The sequence below is a fragment of the Sebastes umbrosus genome, chromosome 1 (genome assembly GCF_015220745.1).
Source record: "Sebastes umbrosus isolate fSebUmb1 chromosome 1, fSebUmb1.pri, whole genome shotgun sequence".
Lineage (NCBI taxonomy): Eukaryota > Metazoa > Chordata > Actinopteri > Perciformes > Sebastidae > Sebastes > Sebastes umbrosus.
In genome coordinates, this window is record NC_051269.1 from 16,838,983 (window position 1) to 16,857,944 (window position 18,962).

The 18,962-nt window shown below is 39.3% G+C and overlaps 1 protein-coding gene across 5 annotated transcripts in view; it reads left to right on the top strand.

Annotated features, from left to right (window-relative positions):
- The window catches only part of slc12a5a (solute carrier family 12 member 5a), a 176,521-nt gene that overhangs the window by 132,387 nt on the left and 25,172 nt on the right, over nucleotides 1–18,962 (top strand). For all 5 annotated transcript variants that reach the window (XM_037784970.1, XM_037784962.1, XM_037784979.1 and 2 more), the window contains exons 4-6: nucleotides 7,041–7,187; nucleotides 17,316–17,370; nucleotides 18,462–18,592. In XM_037784970.1, coding sequence (XP_037640898.1) covers nucleotides 7,041–7,187; nucleotides 17,316–17,370; nucleotides 18,462–18,592 — 333 coding nt within the window. The remainder of the gene's footprint in view (nucleotides 1–7,040; nucleotides 7,188–17,315; nucleotides 17,371–18,461; nucleotides 18,593–18,962) is intronic.

Below are 18,962 nucleotides of genomic sequence, written 5' to 3' on the forward strand. Positions count from 1 at the left end.
GTATAATCTGGAATCATTATTTTCACTCACTCTGAGTCTACAGATGTGTATGAAAACCATTAGAGGACAAGAATATATCACTTTTTTTTTATATTACGGTTAAAGCTTTTCTGACAAACTACTCTGCCAAGACGTTATCTGTTTTGGATCCCGCAATCTAACCTCAATGTGCTGTTTGAATTTACAAAGCCATACTTTTTTCTTATCTATTTTTGATAAAATCAACAGTCTAGGAAGTTGCTATCGTGGCTGCAACTATTTCTCAGACAGCTCTTTTTCTATTTTGATCTACCACGAAGGATTTTTCATCATAAGGAGGCAGTGAAATGTATTTTTGACTTCAAATGCCACAAAACAAAGTCATCGTAGTTTTAGAAATCCTTTTTAAATTGCAATCACCCATCTTGAAAGGACTTGACAGAGCCTTCATCCTCTTCAGGGCGTTGTGTCTGCTGTTGTAAATGCTCACTGGTTTTCCTCTAAGAACTTACCTGTTATTACAAACTGACCTCACACCACTTTCTGCAGCTGCAGCAGTTTTGAGTCTAACAACAAAGTGCTGATGGCAGGGTTACCTTTCTGCCCGCAACACCTGACTGCTAATGTACATTACACACCGAGTCCCTGAAGAACCTGTCAATGGAAACTCTGACTTTTTAATTACAGCTTTGCTAGCGGGTGGTAGAGTCATGAAAAGAAAAGCATTTGGAGGTGAATAGATGTAACAGCGTGTTTGGAAATTATCCACGTAGTCTGTTTTTATCCTAATAGTTTTTCATTTTAAACCTCGTGAAACACAGTTGCTCTGATGGGTTTTGTTTTAGTAAATTAATTTTACACCTTAAAGGAACAATGTGTAAGATCTGGCGGTATCTTGCGATGAGGTTGCAGATTGCAACTTCTCCCGTGTGCGACAGGAGCGAGTAACGTTATCGACTCCGGCCCAAGGAGGAAAAATTAACAGTGTTTGGTTTGTCCGTTCTGGGCTACAGTAGAAACAAGGCGGTGCAACATGGTGGACTGGTGGACCAATGTAGATATAAACGGCTCATTCTAAGGCAACAAAAACACAACAGCTCTTATTTTCAGGAGATTATACACTAATGAAAACATAGTTATTAATATTATATTCTATGTCTGCCAATAGATCCCCGTAATTGTTACGCACTGGTCCTTTAACCGGCCAGTAGCCTAAACTGCCTCTCCACATGGTACCATGCACAGAGAGTAGGAGTGGAACGGTATTTATACCCGAACGGTTCGGTACAGGAAGTTCGGTTCGGTCCGCAACATCCTTTCGGTTCGCCGTTACCCAAACAGCTGTTTATGTCTACTTCTTTCACACGTGGAACAGAAACTCTGGAGCATGAGTTTTCCCCAGAAAGTTAGTCTGCTGTGCCTGCCCTGTATAAACTAGCATACGCAGCAGTTGAGGATTTACCAACAGCCTTAAGGTGGAACATTACATTTACATTACAGACATTTGTGATTTAATTTTGTAATTTATTTTCTTATTGACAATATGTCAGTATTTGAGTGCCTTAACTGTTATAGTAAGAATTATGACCAATGAGCCACTGTTGAATGAGTGGGAGATAAAAAGCTATACGTTTTGCAGACGCGTATCCTTTATGAGAGCCACACAGTGAGCATCTCTCTGACGCAAGCAGTGACACATTGGAAACTGGAGAGGGGCAACATCACAATCCCTGTAATGTGCTTTATATTTATTCATTATTTTTAAATAATACAGTGGTACAGAAATCCAACCGTATCCCTTTCCAAATACTGCACTTTTTGAGTGGAAAAAACAATCTTTCAATTAAAAGAGCTGATAATCATAATCATGTTGTACTGGGGGGGGGAGCATAGTTCTGGTACTTTTGTTAAGGCAAACATTTGTTAACTTATTTTGCCAAATAAATGAAAAGCATGTTGAAATCAGAAATTGACCTCCTCGCTGTAACATAAATGTACCGAACCGAACCAAAACCGTGATATGAACCGAACCGCTCTACCCCTAACAGAGAGCAAACATATTCTGCTAAATGTACACATTGCTACATAATACAAATGCAATTTTAAAGATAAAGGCCCATTCAGGGTATCAGTATTCATAAAACAAACTTTATTAAGACCCTCAACAAGCAGATGATGAAGAATCCTCTCCGCCACACACTGAAGGGCACAGTCACAGTGAGTCACAATCTGATTTGCATTAGCTCAGACAACAGACAAACTGTGCGAATCATTATCATATAGTGGGGGAGGTGACAGAGATGGACGAGGTTTGCTCTCCGCTGCTCCCTCCAGCAACCTGTGGAGGCCATGTTGTGGATCTTTGATTAAAGCACAATGAGGCTGAAGGTTGAGAGATTCCCTGCCGCGAGGATTAAGTTGTATAAGAGGCAAGGTTACATTTCGGCCCTACGGAGGGGAAACTACACACACGTGTGACAAATGCAAGAAACATGTAGCTGCATAGAACATTAAAAACATAAAACCTACAGAATATTAGCAACACAGAACAGTTCAGATCTTTATTGTTCCACAAAAGGAAATCCTTTTTGCAGAAAAGCATCATAAAAAAACAGAAACCCAATAAGACAATTATAGACATCAAATGTTAATACCATTTTGTAAAAGTAAAGTGCAACAATAACAACACATAATTGAGAAGGTCAGAGCTTATTCTGTAAAATAGCACCTTCTCCTTTCAGTCAACATTGAAAATATTCAACCTACAGTATACAGAAGATATAGTCACTGTTTCTTCAGTATTCACATCAATTCTTGTTAAAGGTTCCCCGTTGAGTTTTTGCCCATTAGTAGCGCTATGGAGGAATATTTTTCCGTGTGGGCTCCCATTGTATTTGACCTTGTGCACACATACGAGGACTCACATGCACACAGGTGACACTGAATGTAAACACTGTTTATTTACATAAAATCTCCACAATACCATTACACTGTAGAGTATTTATAGCTCTCGATAGTTTCCACTACTCATCCTTTAACAAAGGTCTGAGAACGTGGAAATAATGATTTCAATAACCATGTCTCAACAATAGTTTGTTCAACAGTGCAGATCTTGTTTAGATGCTGAAAAGAGGATTATATAAACTACAGTAGTCTCTTTTTATCACTTTGTCTGATGCAAAATACATGTATATGATTAGTTGCCTGCGTACATGTCATGCTACTGTAAGTAACTAAGTACATTTACTTAAGTACTGTACTTAGGTACAATTTTGACGTACTTGTACTGTACTTGAGTATTTTCATTTTCTGCTACTTTATACTTCTACTCCACTACAGATTACCATTTTCAGATTACCTGTCTCATACACTACTATCAGGATATAGTGACCCTTTAAAAAAAAAAAAATTCAATCATATTTGCTGCATTTTCTACCCACTGCAGCTTTAAGTAAATAATCGGGGTACTTCTGCGACCACTGACTGTATGTCACTTTGTGTTAGTGTAATGTCACATGATGAGTTGATACAATGTGTAATGCAGCATATGTGCACATAACACATATGATATGATATACTATGATCTGATCTGATATGACATATGACGTGATATATGATATGATAGCATTCAACATGTTTATAAGCCATTCTTCACCACCAGATCGAGGGTTCCCAGCGTGATAAACTCGCTAATTACAGTTCAGAGTGTGAGCTCTTGCTCTGTTGTTTATCTGAAGGAAATTAGAAGATAATTATATTTGTGAGACCTGTTTGGACTTGCTCTCTCTCTCTCTGCTTCTCTCTCTCCTGCTATTTCTCTCTCTTCTCCTTTCTGCAAACAGTACATTATTAATGCTGGGGAGCCAGCCTCTCCAAACAAATCACATACTGTAGCATCGGACACAATATTATTCATTTGATGTCAGCCACTTGTCAGGATGATTTGATTAAAAGTCTGGTTTATGAATTCAGCATCTGCTGTCTCTTCTCAGTTCAGGGCTTCTTTTTAAAAAATTCGTCATCCTGTATAGTGTCCATCCTGTTACAACAACTTTAATAAACACTTTGAAGAAATATATTAGTGGCCATCACTGACAACCAAGCAGTGTTTGAGGTACTTTACAAAAGGCATCGTTATTTTTCATTATTATGTCATGTTGCATTTTGGAGCTAAAAAAAACGATTACAGCTCCGGCCGATACTTGACCTTGAGGTTGATGTTGACAGATTTTGGAGAGATTAAAAAATGTGATAATGAAACATTGGCCCTGTTTCACATTAAAACAATAAAAACAAAAGACCCCTTAAATTTGGTTGTGAAAGAATTGTGATCACGAGCAGGACAAAATAAATCAGAATATGCTAATATGAGCCAATATATCTAGCCAGCTAATTTATCAGTCCAGCGCTGGTTGACATGTATGCAGTTATGTTTACATTAAGTGTTTCTCACTGCAAGGTGTTGTGTGTATACCTGAAATCTAACAATCATGTTGAATGCATAAATATATATAAATATAGTGCACTACAGTATAGTTGATAGGGAGTGATTTCTGACACAGCCATTTCTCCATAGCGCTACTAGTGGTCAAAAACTCCACAGGGTAACATTAAATATTGTATACCATCGTCAAATAGTGTCTCATATAGAACTGAGATGGTGTTTCTTATCATAGTGGTCATTGTTATCCTCACTTATTTGCACTAGTAAGAAAAATTCATTACATTGTGCAGGTTTAAAACAGTGCGATCAAAAAGAAAAGCAACTACTGGCTTATAGGCAGTGCATTTGGCTCGTCTACATTTGTAGTTGTAAACTGCTGCTGCTGATGTTTTGCATCAATAACATAATGTGTTCTTGTTTGGTGAAAAGTTATTTGATTGAGGGATAGAGCCCTAGAGTTTTATATCAAACCCTTTTATCTGAAATGTGTGTTTACTCTTGGAATTGTATTCATTTCAAGACGCAACTAAAACATCTAAACATATATGATTTAGTAGTTCAATATGATCCCATTCTAAAAAAAAAAAGTATTATAGTATTTGGTAGACAGAACTAAACCAATCTTACAAACAACTCTAGTAAATAACAGATTCTTTACTGACATAAACCAGAGCTATTCATTCTTTTTGTCTGATTTTAAGCATAGAGATGCAGCAGCGAAGGTTTGTCCAAACGCTATCTGCAATGTAATGACGTGACAGTTAAGGTCTGCGCTCTCACTTGGTAAAATGGGTCATGGCTGGATATTGGCATAATTACCCTTCATTGGCCAAGCTGTCCTTGAACAGGAAATTAATATTTCTCTATTATGTACAGGGTCAGCTGATGTGTCCTTCAGATTTATTACATGCCATCACGTTGGTGCAGACACACACCTGCAGGACACATTCATACACAAACAAATAGGTGCATACACACACACACACACACACACACACACATCAGGAGCATCCCAAAAACCTTCAGGAAAAGAAACCTCTTATTAATCAATCTGACGTGCAACAAAATACATCTTCAGTCTCCGTGTGTCAGTAATTGCTTTCAATGGAACGGCCTTGAAACTGTTTCCTGTGCTGTATAAGGACGTGCAGAGCAGCTCCGTCTTTGTCCACTGATCCACACCAGGGACAGCACTGCAGCAAAACCAACCAGAACAAATCCACTGCAATAAAGGAGCCTGTAAAGAAATAAAATAATCCATCCATCCATTGAACCGATTGGTCCCCTGGCTGCCTCCAGATCTCAAAGTTTTCTTTATTTCCTGCACTCAAAGTCATTATTGTTCTGGAAAGAGACAAAGAAAGCAATGTGGGAAATCCTTAAATTAAAAAACAGCAACTAAGGCGAATGATGAACGAAAGTTAAGGATGTAACTACGGTTCTATGAATCCTGGATGACCGCCAGAGGCAGTGCTTTAACACTGAATATCTTCGTCTCGCGCATGTGCAGGTCGAGTATCAATATCGACAAAGTCACGCGTGAGCTAAGCGCTCTGCTAATTTTGAACACAGTCACGTTATAGTTATAGAAAACAATGTAAATCGATCTCACCGAGTGATGTACACATGGGAAGATGGTCCTTATCACGCTGTTGATGACCAGGATAGGTGCATCCGCCGTTCAACTGAACAGCGAACAAACAGATGGGCAGCTCGTCGCAGCCTTTGGAGGGCGAAAGCTCCGCAACTCCGACCGGTGGTTAGAAATGGTTACCATGGTTATACCTAACCATGGTCATCCGAAGTCACACTTGACTTTGTTGATGTTAATACTTGACCTGCGCATGCGCGAGACGAAGATATTCAGTGTTGAAGCACTGCCTCTGGCGGTCAGTAAAGATGAAATTGAACTGAGCCTTTTAACTTTTTAAATACCTAAATAACAAGCAAACATTACAGTTTAAAATACATGTTAAGCTGCAACAGTAACAAGGAAGAGTAAAGGAAAGAAAGTCTATTAACATTGACGTAAAGGAAAACACAGTAAATAAAAGATAAAGACAGTAATGTGGCATTAGCAGCTATTCCAACCCAAAGCACCATATTACAATTACAAATTGGGCCTTTGGAGGTAATAATCTATGCAATCATTCAAGTAAATGTCTGTTTTTCCTTAATGGAAGTATGACCATCTGTGGTGAGTTTTCTTTGCACGTGACACAGAAACTATAGCACACTGTGATCCCCAGCATGCACGGCTGGTGTGTTTGACTTTCATTGATTCACACAGACATCCAAAGTGAAGCAGCAGTCATTCAGCGAGTCTCGGCACATCTGGTGTGTCAGGCTTTTAGCAAATGAGCAAGAGCTTGTTTAGCTTAACATTCACCTTCTGTAGTCTGAGATTCAAAATGATACTGTACATAAAGTGTTACTGGAACTTAATCATCATCAATAAACTCATCAACATTACAGAAAAAACTGTGTCCCAGTGCAGGCCAACTGATGAGTCATGTCTGGGAAATGATCACTTATCAATCATGCTACAAATAAAGCGTATTAATTAACCCTATTTGGACTTTTAATTACAATAACTTCTCCCCTCGTCATCTTTCAGGCTCCCCAGCTCGGCACTCTGATGGGCGTCTACCTGCCGTGCATCCAGAACATCTTCGGAGTGATCCTCTTCCTCAGGATGACCTGGTTGGTGGGAATCGGAGGTGTCATCGGGACTTTCGTCATCGTCTTCATATGCTGTACCACAGTGAGTGTGTCGCCTACTTTTATTTTCGCCCTTCTGTTGCAGCACAAAAAGGCCTCATTAACGAGTGACCTTAAACTGAAGAGCAGCATATTAAAGCATACATGGCAGCAGGTAGTGTACACGTAATGAGCTGTGCAGTAGTAAAGGACGCCAGATGTTCACTATTATACCATCAGACAATATCAATTTGTCTATCATGACAAATTTAGTTTATCCTTTAAACTGCGGCTATCATTTTAACTCTGTATATGTGCCTGGTTTAGGCCATTGTGGGTAATGCAGCATTTTTATGACTTTTGCATAAATGTGATGAAGTACCTTGATTTGTCAGATATTTAATTCACTGGATTAGCCAGAAACATCCTCGCCATCTGGTTATTTTATCCATGAATTGTTCCTGAATTGTTTAACACAAACATTTGCTATATCATGAAATATATGATGGTCGATATCTTTGCCATTATTCTCTTCTCTCCCAGTTCCAATGTGGAGTCCAAAAAACACCGTAGCACAAAGCTTGCAGTCCTAATTAGTTTGTTCAGCCTCTTACTGTCTGAAGTTGAGATTTAACTGCCTGACACACCACTGCAAGGAGACATAGATTCTCTTTCAGAGTCCATAAATGCAGACTCTAAATAACATTAGTCTCCTCGGAAGGTTCGGTCAACCTTCGTTCCTCTGTAAAGTTTTTTCTAGGTCAGTTAGAATTTATATTGACCCTTGCATTCCCACTCCCACTGAAGATATAAATCTTGAAAAATTGGTCCCGATTATGTACTTTCTTTCTTTCTTTTTTTTTTAAAGAAAAGGCTGAGTAATTGTTTAAAACAGCTGGGCATCGTAGTTTTTCAGCAAACGCTACTCAACAGGAGTAAGTGGTGCATTTGTTGGGGACTATATTCAGCTGCTAGTGAGTATTTACAACAGTAGGATGGAGTATGTGGGTTTGACTAAAAATAAACTTCAGGGCCCATTTTCATGGTAATGAACACATCAATCAGTGCAACAGTGTGGCTCAGTAATGTGTTTTACTAGTTTTTGGAGGTCTATGGCAAAACTGATAGTATGTGTTAGTAGGATCAAATCATTGTTGGTGTTGGTCTTTTGACGTGATGTGATTTGAAGAAAAATAGCACCAAACTTGTCCCCTCTCTGAAATACAGCTTTAAGTAGAATTTACCAAAACACCAGTCATCGTGTTTTCTACCTTTCATTTCTACACATAGATTTTTACATAATGACCTGTATCACGGCCTGACATATGGACCAACATGAGAGTAGCACTGTAGACTGTTTGCACACAATATTAGTCTAATGGTGTACCGTTTTAGATGATGTTTTGCCTTTGGGAAATAATTATTTTTACTTGCTAAAGTGGAAATATTGACCCTGCTTCAAACCCAACTAAGCCTTATTAAGGCAGCACTTCAAGGGAGGGAGTTTGAACTTTTATGTTATTTTAGCCAGTGTGATCACACTGCCCATTGGTGGAGTATAATGTTGCTGTAACTGCAGTCACATGACAGCGGAGGCTATCTTCAAATATGTTGTGCGAAACAAGGTTCCCTTTGAGGTGTGCAGAAAGAAGGAAGTTGCCATTCTTTCATCGCTCCAGTTGCATTTTAAAGACGCTGCGCATTTGATCTGTGAAAAGAACAAAATGGACGATGACACACTGTGATGTTCCCTGGTTCCCATTAATGTCAGTGGCTGTCATGTGTCAGAGTGACTTTGGTGTTGGACTGACACCCAGTCGTGGCCTTGAGACTCGAATTACAAAACACACTATCCCACAGGATCAACAGCGCTGCTGTCAGTGATCGGAGTGGCTGTTACAGACTGATTGTGTTTGACTTGTTTGATGCTTTTGATTGTCAGGGAACATATAACGTGCCTCGTCACCGAATGGCCCGCATCTTATCAATTCAGGAGAAAGGAGGTGGATGCATTTTACAACATCTTGTGTTTGTTTGTCGGGCATCAGGAGGAAACGTTTGACGTTCAATTTGACTTCAGCTTTTCAATATATAGTGCAACAAAAGCTTGCTTATGTTGTCATACAAGGCAGTTTAATTCAAACATGCGCGGTCTATCAGCTGTCAGTGTGTCATTTGGTTTGCAGTGTGCGTTGTGGCAGGACTGTATGTTGGCATGTCTGTGTTTGTGCAGCCTAGATTCTCCTCTAGCACAGAGTGTATTAATAGAACAACCCCCTCAAATCCCAACCATAGCAAAGTTGCCTGCACAGACACACACACAGGCAATATGCTTCCCAATCGTGTTTCTCTGTGACAGTGAAGAGAGGGCTTTGAACCGGCGTACTGAGGGAAAGCACCATCTTTTTTTCTTTTAATGTTTTTGTAGTGATTGTTGTACTCATTTGAAAACGGGTACAATCTATCATTACCTCTAAAATATAGATGGCTATATGATGGCTGCTCATTAAGTGCAATAACTGATTTCGAATGTACTTGCATTGCCACTGTAATTGTTCATATATTTATTTTCTAAAACAGGAGGAGATATTCTGCGGAAGCTTCTGGAAAAAAATATGGTGCTCAGTTTTATAATAAAAATACCCAAAAATGTGTGCAGTGTAAAAAAAGAAAAGAAAAAAAAAACCCCTCCAAGATCAAAGCTGGTTCAGACTCAGTAGCACAGAATCTGTTTGTGTGTGTTCGCATGACTTCCTGTCAAATTATCATTTCTTTTCATGTCATATAGTGAGGTATATTTAACCTCTTTAACATACATTCTGTTCCTCCCTCCTCCTCCTCGCTCTCATTTCTTCTCACCATTTCTGTCTTTCACACACACACACACACACACACACACACACACACACACACACACACACACACACACACACACACTTATCAGTCACACCGAGCTCATTGCAGTACCCCGGGGCGATAAGCCTGAGCGTGAACGGTGTGTGAGAAACCCCCACCTCTCTCCTCCTGAGCTCCTTACATAACGCATAACCACCCAGCCCTCCAGGGGTTGCCAGCAACACACTGCAGGAGCGTGTGTGTGTGTGTGTGTGTGTGTGTGTACATACTGTACATGTATGCAGCGATCCCCACCTTTAGTGAAATCCACATGACTTGAAGTGGGGAGGAATCACGCATGCTGTAAAGCCCATGTTTTATTCACATGAACGCATGATGGGATATCACCGACAGCGCCCTTTTCATTAGAAGCTCAATCACAGCGGCACATATCTGCATCTGTCGAACACTTACACCGTTATTTTATCCATCATGCAACATTTTGACAGAACATTAACAAGCCTGTGCACATTCTGGGACTCATTATTATATGAGGAATGTGCCTCCATGTGCAACAGCTCTGACACATTATATACCATTAACTATGAAATTACACAAGCAACCATTTTAAAAGTCAGTTTACGACCGCAGACGGCGTTTTCTCCGAGCCGATGCATTCCAACATAACGCCGCACATGTGTATTTTTAGCCCAGATAATGAATGCAGGCTTGTCACCAAGATAAAATGAGGTTTAATATTCTAGATGGAAAGTCATCTGTTGTTTGGCCTTCCTCATTACTTCCAGGTCTTGAATCCAAATGCTGCGAGGGGAAGGGTGATCTGCCCTCTGTCGTGACTCATTTAAATGCTAAGGATGCTTTTCTTCATTCATCCCTTTCATTTTTTTTTGCTCTCATCTCAATTTTGCCAACCCTTTATTCATTTTACTGTCTCATTACATCCTCTCTCTTCTCCTCTTCTCATTTGCTTCCTCTCCCTCTCTTTTCACCTTCCATCCAATTTTTTGTCCTCCTTTGCCACCTCCCTCCTCCGCCTCTCTCGCACAGCTGCATCTCGTCCTCTTGAGCTCGGTCTCCATCCGCCCGATGTCAGTCTGAAAGTAAAAATCACCTTCGTCTCCTTCACCTGACACTTTTGCCTTCTGCAGTTTACCATCCACAGGGATTTCAAGTGATAAACAGCGCACTGAAAATAGACTTCTACTGTACCATTGTATGAGAATTGATGAAGTTGTGCTCGGACGAAACTATTCTGCATTTGTGTAATGAAGCATGCTAATGAAGCATGCTCTCAGGGGCAGCGCGGAAACGCCGTTCCTATCAAAACCAATTTCCGCTCAAGTCCGAGGTCGACTAAAGGCCAAATCGGAGTTTGACTGCAGCTTTGGGAAGAAACAGACTTAAAGTGTCATTTGCAGTCAGCGTCACGGCTATATCAGCAGACTTTTTCTTAAAAATGAAAATGAGCTTCTTCGCGAAATACATTCCTCGGGCTCAGACGTAATCATGGCAGCTTAGCAATTATTCAACTTTTGCTAGCATTCACACTGCCTTGGAAGGAAATCACCCCCTTTTGTCTGATATGTAAGCTGTCTGCTGTTGAACCTCATATGAAGAAGACAGATGGCAAGGCGGCATAATCTGACGTTTTCATATTGCCGCGCTTGGGAGGCCAGAGGGTGTGTGGGTGCATGTTGAGTTTGAAGGCACGAGCACTGACTCCAGGCTTCATAGAGAGAACGATAGTGTTAGCAAACCAGAGTACGCCGTACACTCTATCAAAGAAACTGTCAAACCTTCACAGTTTTAGGTTACCTGCCCTGCCTGAAAGTGGGACGATAAAACAGGCTCTGGGTCAGTGGGAAAAAAAGAAACTGTACATCCTGCCCGCTGCAGCAGAACACTGCTGCCTCCAGTGCCTGCCCACCAATCAGGTGCTGATTCAGACATGAGGTCATCAGGTAAAATAATTAGGCTTTTTGGCCATCAATCATTTGACCACAAAAAGCTGAAAAATGTTAGTCTTAAATTTGAGATATTTAGTCAGCACGTCAAATAAATTCTACATCTCATCAGAGGAATTTACATTTGCAGCAAATCAAAGTGTGACCTTCTGAGATGATTTCCAACTTTGCAGAATGGTCAGAGTGATCCTCTGTGTTTGTGACAGCAGCTGATTGATGACATGTGTTAATGTCCCTGTCTGCAGTGACGCCCAGAGGGCTCGTGTGGAATAAAAGTAGGACACTTCTAAAAGTAAAGGTAAAGTGACCAAATAGGATTTCATAAAAAAAAAAAAAAAAAAATCTCATCGACTAGCTACATGTCAAAAAATGACAGCCCATCAGGAATTAACCAGAGAATAGAAGTGAAATAACCGGTCTCAGCAGAGACAAAACGCTTGAGTGGGTTTTGAAAGGTCACAATTGCAGCCGTATCCTGTCTCGAGCTTGTCGTGGTCTAGACAAAAAAAATGTCTTTTAGCCTGAACATTGGAAATAAATGGATAAATCTACAATTACAATAAAATCTATATAAAGAGAGGGATAAACTGACAGTTCACAATGCATGCTTCATTTCACACAGAAGTAGACCAAAGCAGGCTTCTCATTTCTAGCCAAATACCACTGATAATAGCAAGTGTCACTAGCGTTATACAGTTCAATTCAATTCAATTCAATTTATTTTTGTATAGCGTCAAAGCACAACAGAAGTTATCTCAAGACGCTTTATATATAGAGCAGGTCTTAGACCGTACACCTTAGTTTAGAGTCACAATAATAGCCTAGCAGCTGTAATAGCTAATACAAGTAGGACTGATAACACAAAACCAATAGTAGTGGATGGAAAGAGTGATAATACAACTATCGGAATTGATATCATTGGGTCGTCCTCAGACGGGCTTTCAAGCGGAGCTTCCAGCTGTCTCAGTCCACCATACATCTGGCTAGCTCGCCAGCACTGTCCAGCATCTGTCCTCAGTACGTCCATGTATGTTGGTGTGGAGTGGTGTGGTGTTGGATACACAATATCCAGCACAACAAAATATCCAGCTAGATAATTATCGTTAGCTCCATGAGTATTTGTTTGAAACTGTGTCCAGCGCGATTAGTTTTTAAATGAGAAGCCTGCAAAAAGGCTTAAAATGTGCACTTGATGGCTGCATATATAATATTGTGCTTAAAGACTGAAGCTAAAGAGTGTAAAAGTCTGTAAAAGGCATCCTCACCAGCTGACGCTCAGTGTAGCAGCATTGTTTTTGTGCAGCAGGTTGGAGATGATGAACCCTACACATAGCACAGTATGATAGAGAAACATGTAAAAATGGTTCTAATATAACTTTGTTTGAATGCTTCCTATAGAAACCACACAAAATAATGTAGTTATTCAATGATGTTCTTCAGAGTAAATGCTACGTTTCTACTTTAGGTAGGAACATAGACTGTACGGTAGTAAACAAGTTAGCCGGAAATGTTAATGTTCGCAGTTTACATTAGAGGAGGTAGACACACTGTTTAATCCATTCAACACTTTTAGTCTTGTGTTTCTGATTTTGAAAAGGCTGAAAACAAAGAAACCAGCCTCCAAACCATCGAATGTGTAATTATTGTTTTCTAAAGACAAAATCAAGGCTTTTCTGAAAAACGTCTGACTCCTTTCTAATCACATTGCCTTTTTACCATTACTGAAATACACTGTATGTAATCAAGCCCTATTTGACTGTACTAGTACGTCTAAATCATGTAATTCCATCGGTGGCTGTCCTGTTCAGTTTTGTGGTGATTCAGTGACTTAGTATGCGACGGACTGCCTCTGCGTGGCTGCTGCCCACATCAGATAAAACACTTAAACAATTACTGTCTTATCTGCTGTGGTTGGAGAAGAGCTTGTGGCCTCATTATGACCAGATTAGAGAGAGGAACAGAGCCCAGTCCCACTCATTCTTCAGTCCACCGGGCCCTCAGGTGACACTAACCACATTACAGTCTTCACAGAGACGGACGTAATGATAGTATAACATAACCGGCTGGGACTCACCAGACTTCCATTATAAGTCTCATTCTTTGTTGCTGGGCCAAGTTACCAATGTTGGGATTTCATCTTCAGGGATTGCAGCGCAACAACACCACGACAGTGACCACCGAATGATATTATAGAGTCGTTGTAGTATTATTACATTTATGGGTGTAGCACTTTTCAAAAGCAGAACACTTAGCGATGGGGATATCAAAAGTAAAACCCATTATTAAACCATTAAATTCATAATGGAGCCATAGCAATACTGGATTTTTGAGGCCAATACTGATAATTGAGAGTTTAAAAACTCTAACAATTTGTCTATCAAACATTTTGGGTTATTAAGGAATTGTGATTAACCTATATACCTATAACCTATTAACCTATAGACATGCATCTTCAAATTTGTAAATTGACTAAATGTAAATTTGTCAAAAACAACTTTAAACAACATTAACACAACAAAATGTATTACAGTTAAGAAAAAAAAAGAGACCCAAATAAATGAATATGCAGTCTATACAACTTTTTATTTATTCTGTAATATGCTTGACTTAAAGTCCCCCTTTCACCCGTCATCTGCTCAAGTAGGAAAGTTTCTCTGTGATCACCTTATATCTCAGTTTAAGATAAACTATGTACCTACGAGCATTATTTTGTAACATAAGAACTAGTCTGGAAGTCAATCATTGGTCCAATATGCATCTTATACAAAGTGATGTGAAACCTCCAGAATGAGACAGAACAGGGAATACAGTGAAGTTAGGAGACATTTCAGTTAAACCTTTAAAATCAGAATATTTACATATTCATATATTCTGGGTGTAATTTTAAGAATTTTTAACAAGATGATTTAACTTTTTTTAATTGAAAAACGATATCAGACAAAGCGTTATTCCACGCAGATTATGTTCTACATGTTTATAATTAGGGATGCACCAATACCGGATCAGATATCGGGCCGATACTGACTCAAATAGCTGGATCGGATATCGGTAACAATTGGGCCAATCTATTAAATTCAATTTTATGTTTGTATACTGTATACATTATATCCTGGAATTTTAATTCCTGTTTAAGTTTTGAAGATTTTTGGTGTACGATTTATTATTTTAATAACAAATAAGAATTCACTAAATTTATATCTATGTATTTTTTTGTTACATTTAGTTTCATTAAGTTAGGAAGGCAATGTTAAAGTCAGGCCTGATGTTTCCTTACACATAAAAGAATGATCCCAGTCACTTCCACACAGTGAGGCATACAGCTTATTAATCACTGGTATCGGATCGGTACTCCGTATCGACCGATACCCAAAGCCCAGGTATCGGTATCAGGACTGAAAAAGTTGGATCGTGCATCCCTATTTATTATATATCTGTAGGAAATCTGTAACAATAATAAACATTCAATGTTATTTCTGTGCTGCAACTACTTGTTAATTATCAGCTGACATATAACGATTATATAACGATAACAGTATATCTGTGATTAGCTCAAATCTATGGATGTATCTGTCAGGCTCTGATTCATAATCTGTAACATAAAAAGTAGTTTGGTCATTTTTTTGTGCTGTCATAATGTGACATCTTTTCACTTTGGCAATTTTTCATTGCCAACGTTTCTGTATATAACAGAATAGCTGGCTGTCATGGCTGACATTTTAATTACCCAGTTTGTTTTCCGTACTGCTGTTGTTGCTGCTGTAAATGTAAAATATGTGTTGCAGAGAATTGTACCCTGGAAGGACCCATCTCACACTGAATAGATACATCAACAATTTTTGCAAATGTGAAAGCGTAATCAGTAACAGCTGTAAAATACTGTGGAGTGTCGTATTTTGAAACACTGAAACAATGACAAACAAATGAATGGCACAATAAAAATGGAAAAAGGAAAGCGGTAAAAAGTAGAAGTAGAAGATGGCACGGATTTTTACCAGCCTGCTCTCACATCTCCTCCTCATTCTCTTTCTGTCTCTGTTGCTTTCTTTCATGTGCAGACAATATAAAAAAATACACTCAGAAATTCAACAGTAGCATTTGAAAGAGTGATGAAATCTTAATGCTGTCTTTGTACTGTCACACACTACCTCTCTCTCTCTCTATTCTTCCACTCGCTGCCTGCATATCTCTCTCTTCCTCTGCAGGGCAGTGAAGGCTGTTTGTGTTGCAGGCACCTACTGATCTCCATCCTAGCATGCCCTTACATTTCTTCCGGTGTTTTTCTCCTCTCTCCCAGCTTCCCAGTTACATTCGAGATGTCATTGGCTGTCTGAATGAGCTCTGACAGTTGTTGACAGGCCTGGTGGCATCATTATTTATCTAATCAACAACCAGTCGGCTTTAGCATTGCTGTAAATTGGTGTTGTCCTCATGTAAACCCCATCACAGGGTATGTTGATGTTAAATACCACAGGCCTGACGCTGATATCATGGACGTCACTGCGAGGAAAGGAACATGTGAGTTAACTTCTAAAAGACAGAAAAGGTGAAAGGGACTTTTACGAAATGGCAGATGACATAAAATCAAACAGTGTATGGTTTTCTACCACCGACTGAAATATCTCAACTATTGGATGGACTGTCATTGATCTTGACTTTCCCTTTAGCACCACCAGCAGGTCAAAGTCTTTACTTATTTAGTGAAATATCTCTCCATCTGCTGCGTGGGTTGGCACAACATTTTGTACAGACTTTCAAGGTTCCCAGATAATGAGCTGACCTTTTGTGTTTTTAGTCTAATGACAACTATTAGATGGATTTCCATGACATTTGGTTCAGACATTCATGTCCCCCTCAGGATGAATGGGCAATCACTTCGGTGTTCTCTGAACTTTTCCACAAGCTCCATCATCACATCAAAAATTTAGTTTATCCTTCAGTTTATGAACAAATACCTGTAAAACTAATGACATTCCCATCATCCTCCGCTGTACTTTTTCTTTAGTGGTAATTGCATGCTAACATTTTTTCAATTTAATATGCTTTACTAGCATGTTATTATTTTCACTGAATTAGAAAATGGTCAGCGAGCCAACTAGCACCCTATCTGGGTTGGTAGGGTGCCGGCTGATTATTGAAATATGAACTTTGCTACATCTACAGATGGAAACCAATTCTTAACTTTGTCATACAGTACATTTGGGTTTAATTAACAGTTTATTAAAGAAAACAACGAATGATAACTTTTGAAAGGATTACAGGATGAGAAACTCAGCAATCAACTCTTGATATTCACAGATTATGCAGAATTTGGTAAATATGATTTAATGATGTTCTTTCTGCTCCTCTGTCATTTCCCCTCCCTCTCTGTGCAGACCATGCTGACTGCCATCTCGATGAGTGCCATCGCTACCAATGGAGTAGTGCCAGGTGGGTGAGCAGACGCTGGCACCACACAGTCATCACTGTTTGAGTCTGTCCGCTTCTAAAATTCTCTTTTCACGATTGCTTTTGGCACATTACACCCAGCGCAGCTTGATATCCCCAGAAACATTAAAAGCTTTAGTCTGGGGTCTCCTGCACTTTAACTTGTCGTCACACAACGTTAATTACACAAAATAAAACGTCAGCCAAATGGCTGAAATGTAAAACTGAACGTACGTGTTTGTATCTGTATGCAGACACATTCACGTAGCAGTATAGTATATTTTATAATGTGAGTTTACATAGTAATGATGGCCTGCGTCTTACCAGTTGGAGTGCATGCAGCAGGGGTCAGAGCAAATTACAGGCTTGTGGAGAAGTGATGAAATGTACGCCAATTATAACTGTCTCTGTTATAACTGGTACCAGCCTTTATGCTGCTGCAAAGTGCTGGTTAACGTCTATTTATTTATGCTCCGTTAATTTATCTGCACACTGTTAGGAAATAGAAGCACTGCGGTAAAAACACAACGATGACAAAGATTAGTCACAGAAACAGCATAACCAAAACTACAGCTATTGGAGTGCAATATGACAAAAGCAAAGTTGTACAATTACACAAATACTTTGTCTCTGAAAATAGAATCAATTCCAGGTGTGACAATCCATGAATAACTCTTTCAAGTAAAAATAGCAAACATTTACTTCACAAACTTGGGAGTTTCTTGCATTTCTTTGTTATAAATTGAATACTTTCAGGGTTTCAGCTGATAGATGCACAAATTCAACGATTGTCAGACATGATGGGCATTTGTCATCAATTTTTACATTTTATAGAGTAAAAGGTTAATATTTTTAGCATTACTGATGATTTTTTTGTCTCAAATCAAACTTCAATTCAACTAGTTTATGTGTTTCTCTTAAATAATGGACAGTAATGTACAGAGAAAATGTAAGTTATTGAAATTCACCAAATAATTAAAAAAAAATAATCTCAAATTTTCTGAGCTTGAATTGTGTTGAGTTCATTGCGTTTAGATATTGTACATACATAACTGCTTACAAACATTTCTGTTAACATTGTTTTTTGTTTGCAGCTGGAGGCTCCTACTACATGATATCCCGTTCGCTAGGCCCTGAGTTTGGGGGAGCAGTGGGGATCTGTTTCTATCTGGGGACCACCTTCGCTGGAGCCATGTACATCCTGGGGGCCATCGAGCTCCTCCTGGTGAGAAACATCCTCCTTTCTCATCCTGTTACCGTCATCATCAGGGCCTCTGCTTTATCATTTCACCAGGTTAAATATTGTGCCATTCACAATATTTACAGCATGAGCCCACCAGGTGTGGTGACTCAGGGATTTTGTGGCGAGGGGCCAATGGAAACAGTTGAAAGAAAGGTGCGATTAATGAGGAATTTACTCTGAGTGTGTCGGACCAGTCAGCGAATGTTTATATGATCATCAGACTCCATGCAAATAACTCAACACTGATAACAAATATTGAAATTAGGCATTTTAGATATAAAATGGTTTCAAGTTCTCTATTATCATATGCACCACAATTATAGAGAAAAGGTCGTCGGCAATGATCCGAAAT